Source organism: Sinocyclocheilus rhinocerous, unplaced genomic scaffold (assembly GCF_001515625.1).
Source record: "Sinocyclocheilus rhinocerous isolate Xijiao unplaced genomic scaffold, SAMN03320098_v1.1 scaffold3477, whole genome shotgun sequence".
In the NCBI taxonomy this organism is placed as follows: domain Eukaryota; kingdom Metazoa; phylum Chordata; class Actinopteri; order Cypriniformes; family Cyprinidae; genus Sinocyclocheilus; species Sinocyclocheilus rhinocerous.
Window position 1 is genome coordinate 557,385 of NW_015667279.1, and position 10,017 is coordinate 567,401.

The window sequence follows — 10,017 nt, forward strand, 5'->3', positions numbered from 1 at the left end:
AATTTGTTTAGTTATATCATTTATAATTTGAATAAGAGAACAACACCATTAAACTTTGGGTAATCAAAAAAATGGTTTTATTCATTACATCACATAGATCGGATTATTTTCTTCTTCAGGAAACGGCCAGACTAGCATAGCAACACAGTAGCGAACAATAAATGATATGGCAAGACAAAAATGTGTTAAACACATTTAATCAATCATTATTGCGCTCGGAGTGAAGTTGACTTAATCAGCCCAGATGAATTGTTCAGATTACAAGCATTAATCACTCTTTTATCTTTGTCTGTCTCACATTCTTTCTTCAGGGTTGGGTCATGGTACCTTTGTTGCTGGGGTTATTGCCAGCATGAGAGAGTGCCAGGGATTCGCTCCTGATTCTGAACTTCATATCTTCAGGGTTTTTACTAATAACCAGGTAGCACACAACACTCAAATCCATGATCATGTACAACTACCTTTCAAAAATTCATTTACACAATAAAATGACAGTAAATACATTTGTAATATTACAAAATCATTCTCTTTCAAATAAATGCCATTTTTTTGGACTTTCTATTCATTTAAAAAAGGTGTAAAAAAAAAAGTTTCTCAGTTTCCTCAGAAAATATTAAGCAGCACAACTGTTTGCGACATTGATAATAAAGAAATGTTTCTTGAACACCAAATCAGCACATTAGATTGATTTCTTAAGGAAGTGATAGTTAACCCAAATGAAATTGGTCATTTAGCCTACATGTATGAATTTTCTTTTTTTTTCTTTTTTTTTTTGCTGAACACAAAAGATATTTTGAAGAATGCGTCTAAGCAAAAAAGTTTCTGGTCCCCATCAACTTCTATAGTATACTTCTATTTTGTTCATACTGTGGAAGTCAGTGGGGACCGGGAAAGGTTTGATCAATTACATTACCTGTTCAGCAAAAGGAAAAAAAATTGACAATTTTCATTTTTGGGTAAACTGTCCTTTTAAGACTAGATTAATGGCTGCTGAAAATTCTGCTTTGTCACTGCAGGAATACATTTCAATCACATTTTAAAACATTAAAATAGTAAAGTTTTTACATTTGTAATAGTATTCCACAATTTACTGTTGTTTACTGTATTTTTGAGCAAATAAATGCAGCCTTGGTGAGCATTAGAGACTTCTTTCAAAAACTTTAAACTTTTTCAAATATATCGCCCAGGTCTATTACTGGCCTCAGTTATCATTTTTTTTGTATATTATTACAAATTTATTCAGGGTGATTTTTACACATCCCCACATACGCACATATTTGTTGTTATTCTTCTTTTTTTGTTTCTTCTTAGGTGTCCTACACCTCTTGGTTCTTAGATGCCTTTAACTATGCCATCCTGAAGAAGATAGACGTCTTAAATCTCAGTATAGGGGGACCAGACTTTATGGACCATCCATTTGTTGATAAGGTATGGACAAATTAAACTGACATTTATTCATTCAGCAGGTGCTATTGTCCAAAGCAAGCTACAAATGAGAAACCTCTCAAGCAACAAGCCAGCAAATTTTAATAAAGGTGCTGTGTATTTTGGCCTGTACATCAAAGTTTATGCTCTCTGAAATGTAGTGCTCTAATAAAAGCTTAACTGTTCTGTTTAACAAGGTTTGGGAGCTCACAGCCAACAAGGTGATTATGGTATCTGCTATTGGCAATGATGGCCCACTCTATGGGTAAGAAAAGTAGTTTAAGGACAAATTATTAGATTTGGCCAATATTCCCAACACATCTATTGATATTGCTAGATTTTTTTTTGGTCTTCCAGAACTCTGAACAATCCAGCAGATCAGATGGATGTTATTGGTGTTGGAGGGATTGATTTTGAGGACAACATTGCCAGATTCTCATCCCGAGGCATGACAACATGGGTGCGTTCTGTCTTTTGGTGACATCACATTACTGCGTTTTTCCTGTGCAGCTGCCTAAAGAGGCCAGTTAGAACATGTCTGTGCATTTTGATCTGACCTAAAAAGGGCAGACAGACACCTCCTGCTACACAAATCTGGAGATTCCTGGACTCCCCCGCTTTAGGAAGGAGAATAAATTGAAGATATGCACATGCACTTCAAAAGACTCCGTAAAAACCCTCTATTGCACCTTTGAAGTGGTTCAAAGAATTACAGCCTTGTAGATTTACAATAAAGTTGCATATAAATGAATGTCCTTGAGATATAAGATATTAAAAAAATGTATTCCCCAGTTAAAAAATAGGCGATTTTGCAAAAATAGAATTAAAATGAAATTGAATTCTAGGTAAAATAGTCAAGGCATGTTTTTATACTGTTTTTCACTAAATTAACACAAAATGAATATCTTGCCCTTTTTATTTAGATACGCCACCGAAATAAAAAACAAAAACAATATTTACCTAAATATATTAAATTGTTTTTGGAATTCCTTAAAACATTTTGGGCAATGATGCAAATAAATATTTGAATCTGAGTTGTGAATCAATTTATTATCAAACTTACCAACATCCCAGTAACCATTATAAAGAAGTGCTGGCCATGTATGACTGCTGAATTTTGACTCCATCTCTTCTGAGGCATTGAATGTAACGTGTTGCTCTCTTTCCCACTCATTACAATATCTGTCAGTCTGTCTTGTCAGCTCAGTTTAATCATTGTTTTGCTTTCTGTGCTATCTGTGGATCAGGAGCTGCCAGGTGGCTATGGCAGGGTGAAGCCTGACATTGTGACATACGGCTCTGGTGTGCGTGGCTCAGGATTGAAGGAGGGCTGTCGTTCTCTCTCTGGCACCAGTGTTGCATCACCTGTAGTGGCCGGGGCTGTCACACTACTGGCCAGGTGAGACAGATGAACAAAAATAGTGCTTTGCATAAACATTCACAGCCATTACTCCACTCTTAGGATCTTTCAGAAATCATTATAATTTAGTGCTTATGAAAACAATTTATCACTTTTCACAAAAATATTAATATTAAAAATAAAATATTAGATAATAGGAAAAAGAACTGTTTCATAAGTCCAAAAGAGCAGCATTTATTAGAACTAAAACTAATTGTAACAGTGTAACACCTAAATTAGGCGCGTCTGGTTTCAGGCCTATATACTTAATAAAAGAGATAAAAGAGAGTGCACTTTAATTATGTCAGGTGTGGACATTTTATATCCACTTTGATCAGTGATTCAGATCAGGGTTTCATTATTAGGTCCGTGTTTGCTGCTTTATCAGGGCGCTGATAGTGATTGATAGTGGGCACACCTGTACTTTATACATTTATTGTTATAAACATACCACTCACACACAACTGATATGTAGTAGAACTAAATAAATTGGTCCCACGAAACCTATGGTTTTCTGCATAGGTGCCTTGTTTTTTTCCTTTGTCCTTATGAGAGAAAAATAAATGATTGATTCTGCAAGAAAAGAAAAACAAGAAACAAATGAATTGACAGAATCAATCTTATTTTCCACAGGGAATTGAATGGCATAGTTTCTCTTTTACTGTCTTAGCTTTTGCTATATATTTGATGTACTCAGACTGTGATGGGCTAACCTAATTTGTCGGTGTTTCCACTTTATAAGGTTTTCATTTCACCTCCTTCAGTTCCCTTCCTTTCTATCTCTTTCATATATATTGCTCTCATTTGTATTAGTCTCTCATAGGTACTTGACCCCGTCTGCCTCTTTGCTTTATGGCCTCTGAGTCACCATGTGCCAGTGTTTCTTTCAAGTCTGTTTTCTGGTCCTCAACCTGCGGTTGCACTGAAATGATATCCCATCAACCCCCATCCATTTAACTGAACCATGTTTATTGTCTTTTGTCTTTCCAGCACTGTGTTGAACAGAGAGTTGGTGAACCCGGCCAGTATGAAGCAGGCCCTGATCGCCTCAGCACGCAGGCTGCCAGGCGTCAACATGTTTGAGCAGGGCCATGGCAAACTCGATTTACTCAGAGCCTACCAGATCCTTAACAGCTACAAGCCACAAGCCAGGCATGTCTCTTGCATACACACAAATATAGTGTTCTGCTCTTTGACTAGCATTCTGCTCACGTATCATGCTCGCATTATCTTATTCATGTATGCTGAATCAGTCCATTTAAAATGTAGCCAGCATCTCTATTGCACGCTCATTAAGATTTAATTATGTCCCAGCCTGATTATAGAGTAGATTTGGCCTGGTTCATTATCTTGCACTGGCTCTCAGTGATGGCCATCGTCTGCTAATGAATTTCTAATGGTGTTTTTTATTCTTTAGCCTGAGTCCGAGCTACATAGATCTGACCGAGTGCCCCTACATGTGGCCCTACTGCTCTCAGCCTATTTACTACGGTGGCATGCCGACGATTGTCAACGTGACCATTCTTAATGGCATGGGTGTGACTGGAAGGATTGTGGACAAGGTAGGCAATAATAAATAGACTCATTGCAATTCAGTGTAATCTCTTATTTTATACATTAAAATGTATTTTCAACTATCCATGGTCCATTTGAAGAAGCCCAGTTATGTTTTAAACCCGCAGCCCATCTGGCAACCCTACCTTCCTCAGAATGGGGATTATGTGGACGTGGCGGTGTCTTACTCGCCTGTACTCTGGCCCTGGGCCGGATACCTTGCTGTTTCCGTATCTGTGGCCAAGAAAGCTGCATCGTGGGAAGGCATCGCTCAGGGTCATGTCATGGTTACAGTGGCCTCACCAGCAGAGAATGATGTGAGTAACAGTACTGTCCCTGATATCTCCAGTAAGGTGATAATAGAAAGGGCTCCTCTGCTTAAGTCATAAATTAATTTTATTGGTTAATGACCGCACTTCTTTACTGGTTTATTATACTTCTAAGAGTTTCTTGGAAGGCTTTCAGACTTCTTAGAAAATTTCTAAACTGATTTCATTTTGACTGTAGTGTAATTTGAGATCATGACCTGCTGTGGCCTGTTTTTCGTGTGTTTGTATCCAGTCAGCAATAGCTGGTGAGATGACCTCTACAGTGAAGTTACCAGTGAAGGTAAAGATTGTCCCCACTCCTCCACGTAGTAAGAGGATTCTGTGGGATCAGTACCACAACCTACGCTACCCGCCTGGCTACTTCCCTCGAGACAACCTGCGCATGAAGAACGATCCGCTTGACTGGTGAGCCTCGACCACCCAAAATAATCCACATTCAATCAGTTGTTAGAAAATACATTGCACCGTGAAAAGGAATCTGTAGAGGGCAGCATTTAATAGTTTGTTTCTAGAAACCTTTTTGCCCCAATTTTTGAGATGGTCCTCACTGCAGAACACAAGATCCAGGGGGCGTGGTTGGATCCAGATCCAACTCCTCCCAACTTACATATACCTAAACCTACCCGTCTCCACCCCCTGATCCCTAAACCCACCCATCTCCACCCCTAAACCTACCCATCTCCACCCCCTAGATGTGGATCCAACCATGCCCCCTGGATCTTGTGTTCTGCAGTGAGGGGCTACTGCAATTTTTCTCTTATAAGTGTGTATATGACATTGTTTTTCTCTTGTTTTGAAGGAATGGTGATCATATTCACACAAACTTTAGAGACATGTATCAGCACCTTCGCAGCATGGGCTACTTTGTCGAAGTCTTGGGTGCACCAATCACATGCTTTGATGCCAGTCAGTATGGTAGGCGTTCATCTAGTGGAGTGTTTTCTGTATAAAGGATTCTGTCTTGAAGATGAATTAGTTTTGTGGTATAAGCCGTGATGGAAATCAACTGTCATCTGTTTCTGCGTGTTTATAGGGACCTTGCTGATGGTGGACAGTGAGGAAGAGTATTTTCCAGAGGAAATCACCAAGTTGAGGAGAGACATAGATAACGGCCTGTCTCTTATCGTCTTTAGTGACTGGTACAACACATCAGTCATGAGAAAAGTGAAGTTCTATGATGAGAACACCAGGTACTGAGAACATTAAGGCGCACCGTAATCTTTTGTCACTGTCTCTACCTTTAAAATAAGACTGTACTGCATCTATCTCTTGGTAAATGTTCAGTGGGGTCCACTAATAAAAATGCTTTTTCTTTTGTACGTTTAAAGAAAAAATGTTATAAAACCGTATTACATTTATAATATTAATAATAGTTATGCATTTCTAGGTCATAGGAAATGTTTCTTTAATAATTTTACTCTCTTATTACCTTAAACATGAAACCTTTTACAAATTCTTTAGGTTTAGATAAATCTCATATTTCAGTTGTTCTCAGACTGTTTGGACACTACAGTATAAGGCAAAAAAAACAAAACATTTGTACAGAAAGTTAGCTAGAAAGTTTCAATAGACAATAATTTGTGTCTAGACTGCCTCGCTAATTACTTTTAACTGTGATTTTACCTGACATTTTTATTTCAGTAATGTTTGTCTAATTATTTTTGTCCTAATTTAAATTAAAGTGTGCTTCCCATTAGGGCATTTAAGTGCCCTAATTCAAAGCAAATGTCATTTTGGGGGGATTGAAATTGTGTGGGTTCTATTATTGGCTCTGACAAATACCTTTTTAAAAGGGGCTCTTAGTAAAGTGTCCAATTTAGGGTAAACATGCTTTGTTTATCAAAAAAAGGCCAATTTTGAAAGGTCCATTACACATTTGCAGGCAATGGTGGATGCCGGACACAGGGGGCGCTAATGTGCCAGCCTTGAATGACCTGATTGCAGTGTGGGGTATGGCCTTCAGTGACGGTCTGTATGAGGGAGACTTCACAATGGCAGATCATGACAGTAAGACTCTATAACTTCTCACTATATCAATAGCTATGTTTCCATCCAAAGATGCAAATTTAATTCATGCACAAAACTGGAACATTGCATAAAACATTTGCAAATAAAGCACTGTTTCCATCCAACGAGTCGAAGAGAACAAAATCGATTAGTCACTTCCTGATAAATTGGCACTAAATATCACTAAGAAAAGTAGGAGAAGCCACTAAATAAAATAACTTTCATATATGATATAAACAAAACGCAATAAATGCTGTCATTGCTTTCGGAGGTGGATGCCTGCTGTTTGGGAATTGCAGTGGTGCAAGACAATTATACAGACTGACTTTGACAGACTTTGCTCAGGCATTTTAGAACGATCAAAAAACCTTTCAGATGCTGTGCATCGAGATCGGTCTGCTGGTTAGTCAAGTTATCCTGGCCCATCGTGCAAAGTCACATGACTTTTTTTTGATGCTCATGGTGGAATTTATTAGGTAAATGTAGTTTGTGCATATTTTTTCTTATCGGATAAAAAGTTTATCCTACTCAAATTTTTTTTTAATGCTCATTTTTAGAATTAATGCGCATCTTGTGCGTGTTTTTTTTTTTTTATGCAATATTCCAAAATACGCATAAAAATGGATGGAAACATGGCTTCCTGTTAAATACAATATTGAGTAGACAAGAGACAAGTTTGCCTAAAATATTATTGAGAAAAGATTTATAATAATATACCATGTCTTTATGCTTGTAGTGTATTATGCCTCGGGGTGCAGCATCGCTCGTTTTCCTGAGGATGGGATTGTCATCGCTCAGACCTTAAAGGATCAAGGTACATGGCAGCTGCTGTGATTGTACACCTCTCATCACTGCTCTATCCATGGAGACTAGCTAAAAGCTCCCTCGTTTTCTTAATTCTCTTTTTATTGTTATCTGACATCCTCAAATTTCTAGGTCTGGAGGTCTTGAAACAAGAGACCGCAGTGGTGGAAAATGTGCCTGTGCTTGGACTGTACCAAACACCCTCTGAGGGGGGAGGCCGTATAGCACTCTACGGAGACTCCAACTGCATTGATGACAGTCATAGGCAGAAAGGTAATGGACATTTGTGTATACAAGCTCACAATTTGAGCAAACAAGTCTGAGAGAGAGAGTTCAAAAATAGCACCACTAAATATACATTTTTTGACCGTGTTAATTTAATTCAATGTGTTTGGATTCTCTTTTCTCCATTTTAGACTGTTTTTGGCTTCTGGATGCTCTGCTACAGTACACTTCCTATAGCATGACTCCACCCAGCCTGACCCACTCTAAAAACAGAGTGGTGCCCCCTACAGGCACAGACAGGCCATTACCACAGAGATTGGAAGGTAATATTTAATACATTTTCAGTACTGTATTTATTCTTAATTCATTTTAATGCATTTTCAGTTCATTTTGATTAATAATTTTATCAAACTAATTCATTAGTTTTTAATGTATTTTTTTTTTATTAATTTAGTCATTTTATTTATATTTTTAATGCATTATTTTCAGTTCATTTATTCATTTTTTTTTCAAAATTATCATTATTAATTTATATTTTTTATTTTTAATTCATTTGTTTTTAATTTTAATTCATTGACATTTAATTCATTCTTTTTATTTATTATTGCATTTTTATCTTATTTATTCATTATCTTTAAATCATTATTTGAAGTCATTTGTTTTTAAGTAATTTATTTTTAATTTAATTCATTATTTTTAATTTCATTTAATGAATTCATTTTTATTTAATGAATTTAGTTCATTTTTATGAATTCGATTTATTATTATTATTATTGCCTAGAAAAGCGCTATATAAATGTAATGAATTATTATTATGATGATGATTATTATTATTTTTGTAGGTAATCACCTCTACCGTTACTCCAAAGTGCTGGAGGCTCATCTGGGTGACCCTAAGCCTCGTCCTCTACCTGCATGTCCTCATCTGTCTTGGGCTAAACCCCAGCCGCTTAATGAGACCGCTCCTAGGTCAGTACACATGAGACTGCTGCCATTCTCAACTACTGCACTGTCAGTGGAAACAAATCTAAAATTGGATGCATTGTCTTTTAATATCGACATCTGACAAGTTTTTTTTTTTTTTTACATTTATTTCTTCTCAGCAATCTGTGGAAGCACCAGAAGCTGCTGTCAGTGGACATGGACAAGGTTGTTTTGCCTAATGTGAGGCTATATCGGCCTCAGGTTCGACCCCTGTCTCCTGGAGAAAGTGGAGCCTGGGACATCCCTGGAGGTGAGGAAGGAACTTTTGCTGTGTGTTTAGGAAGTAATCAACCAGTTGTCACCCACAAATTGCCTTTTAGATTTCAGCTAACGGATCACAGTAATTCATGTTTATGTTTTTCCTCAGGAATAATGCCCGGCCGCTATAATCAAGAGGTGGGCCAAACCATCCCAATGTTTGCCTTTCTTGGTGCCATGGTTGTTCTTTCCTTCTTTGTGGTGCAATTGACCAAGGCCAAGAGCAAGCCCAAGCGCAGGAAACCCAGAGTGAAACGACCACTTTACCTTCAACAACAGCAACAACAAACCCCTCACTCAGGCAAAAACCCCACCGTATGATCAGCCACATACCACGTCTGGACAAAGTAACGGAACAGTCTTCCCTGCGGTGTATGTGATGCCGTAACCCCTTGGTAATGAGATTTAAAGGGCTGTGTCTGTACATTCTTGAGATGAACTAGCCTTCTGCGCCCAGATGAGGACATTGTTTGGACATCAGTGTTCCCTATCTTGTCTTTATTCAATATTTGCCTTTCAATTTTGTGACCAAATGGAGAAATGTTTCCTTTTTTAATTTATTGATGAAAAATTGACTATTGACCCTTGCTTTGTATGTCAAATTGGACAATAGAAACCAGCCAGTCAGTTTCCTTGATCAACATATTGGACTTGTTTCCACATGTCCTCATTTTTGTATTCAGTCAGACTGTGTTTTTATATAACGGTTGTGTGCTTACATCCTTTGTAAATAGCCATCATGATTTCACTGTTGTTGGTGTGGAATTATCAATGTTTTAAATATATCTTATCCGATATAAAGCAAGAAAACCTGCCTCTGTCTTTATGATAAAACTTAGATGACAGTCTTCATATAACATTACAATTGGGAAAACAAACAAGAACAGTTTTTATCTTGTTTATCCAAGGGATGATTCCGGTAAACCACCAGAAGTATATGGAATGCTTCTGTTTACTTTTGCTACTTTCGATGATGGATGAACCTATTTGTCCTTTGTTTGTATAAGATACATGTGCATAAGATTGATGAAG

General features: G+C 37.4%; 1 protein-coding gene and 1 long non-coding RNA gene across 2 annotated transcripts in view; one reads left to right on the forward strand and one right to left on the reverse strand.

Moving 5' to 3' along the window:
• Nucleotides 1-9,785, forward strand: part of mbtps1 (membrane-bound transcription factor peptidase, site 1) — a 22,635-nt gene extending 12,850 nt beyond the window's left edge. Inside the window, exons 6-23 of the mRNA XM_016545238.1 lie at nt 312-421; nt 1,312-1,428; nt 1,623-1,690; nt 1,783-1,885; nt 2,673-2,824; nt 3,815-3,976; nt 4,242-4,386; nt 4,507-4,695; nt 4,940-5,112; nt 5,507-5,622; nt 5,741-5,897; nt 6,590-6,714; nt 7,451-7,528; nt 7,651-7,791; nt 7,935-8,066; nt 8,586-8,712; nt 8,847-8,977; nt 9,095-9,785. Of these exons, the coding sequence (XP_016400724.1) occupies nt 312-421; nt 1,312-1,428; nt 1,623-1,690; nt 1,783-1,885; nt 2,673-2,824; nt 3,815-3,976; nt 4,242-4,386; nt 4,507-4,695; nt 4,940-5,112; nt 5,507-5,622; nt 5,741-5,897; nt 6,590-6,714; nt 7,451-7,528; nt 7,651-7,791; nt 7,935-8,066; nt 8,586-8,712; nt 8,847-8,977; nt 9,095-9,306 (2,438 nt within the window). The 3' untranslated portion in view covers nt 9,307-9,785. The remainder of the gene's footprint in view (nt 1-311; nt 422-1,311; nt 1,429-1,622; nt 1,691-1,782; nt 1,886-2,672; nt 2,825-3,814; nt 3,977-4,241; nt 4,387-4,506; nt 4,696-4,939; nt 5,113-5,506; nt 5,623-5,740; nt 5,898-6,589; nt 6,715-7,450; nt 7,529-7,650; nt 7,792-7,934; nt 8,067-8,585; nt 8,713-8,846; nt 8,978-9,094) is intronic.
• Nucleotides 2,776-8,817, reverse strand: LOC107733570 (uncharacterized). Its single transcript, XR_001639002.1, has 3 exons — nt 8,804-8,817; nt 7,037-7,039; nt 2,776-2,849 (listed from the first exon to the last, which is right to left on the reverse strand). It is a non-coding gene; the product is annotated as an uncharacterized LOC107733570 (long non-coding RNA).
• Nucleotides 9,786-10,017: the final 232 nt, after the last annotated feature.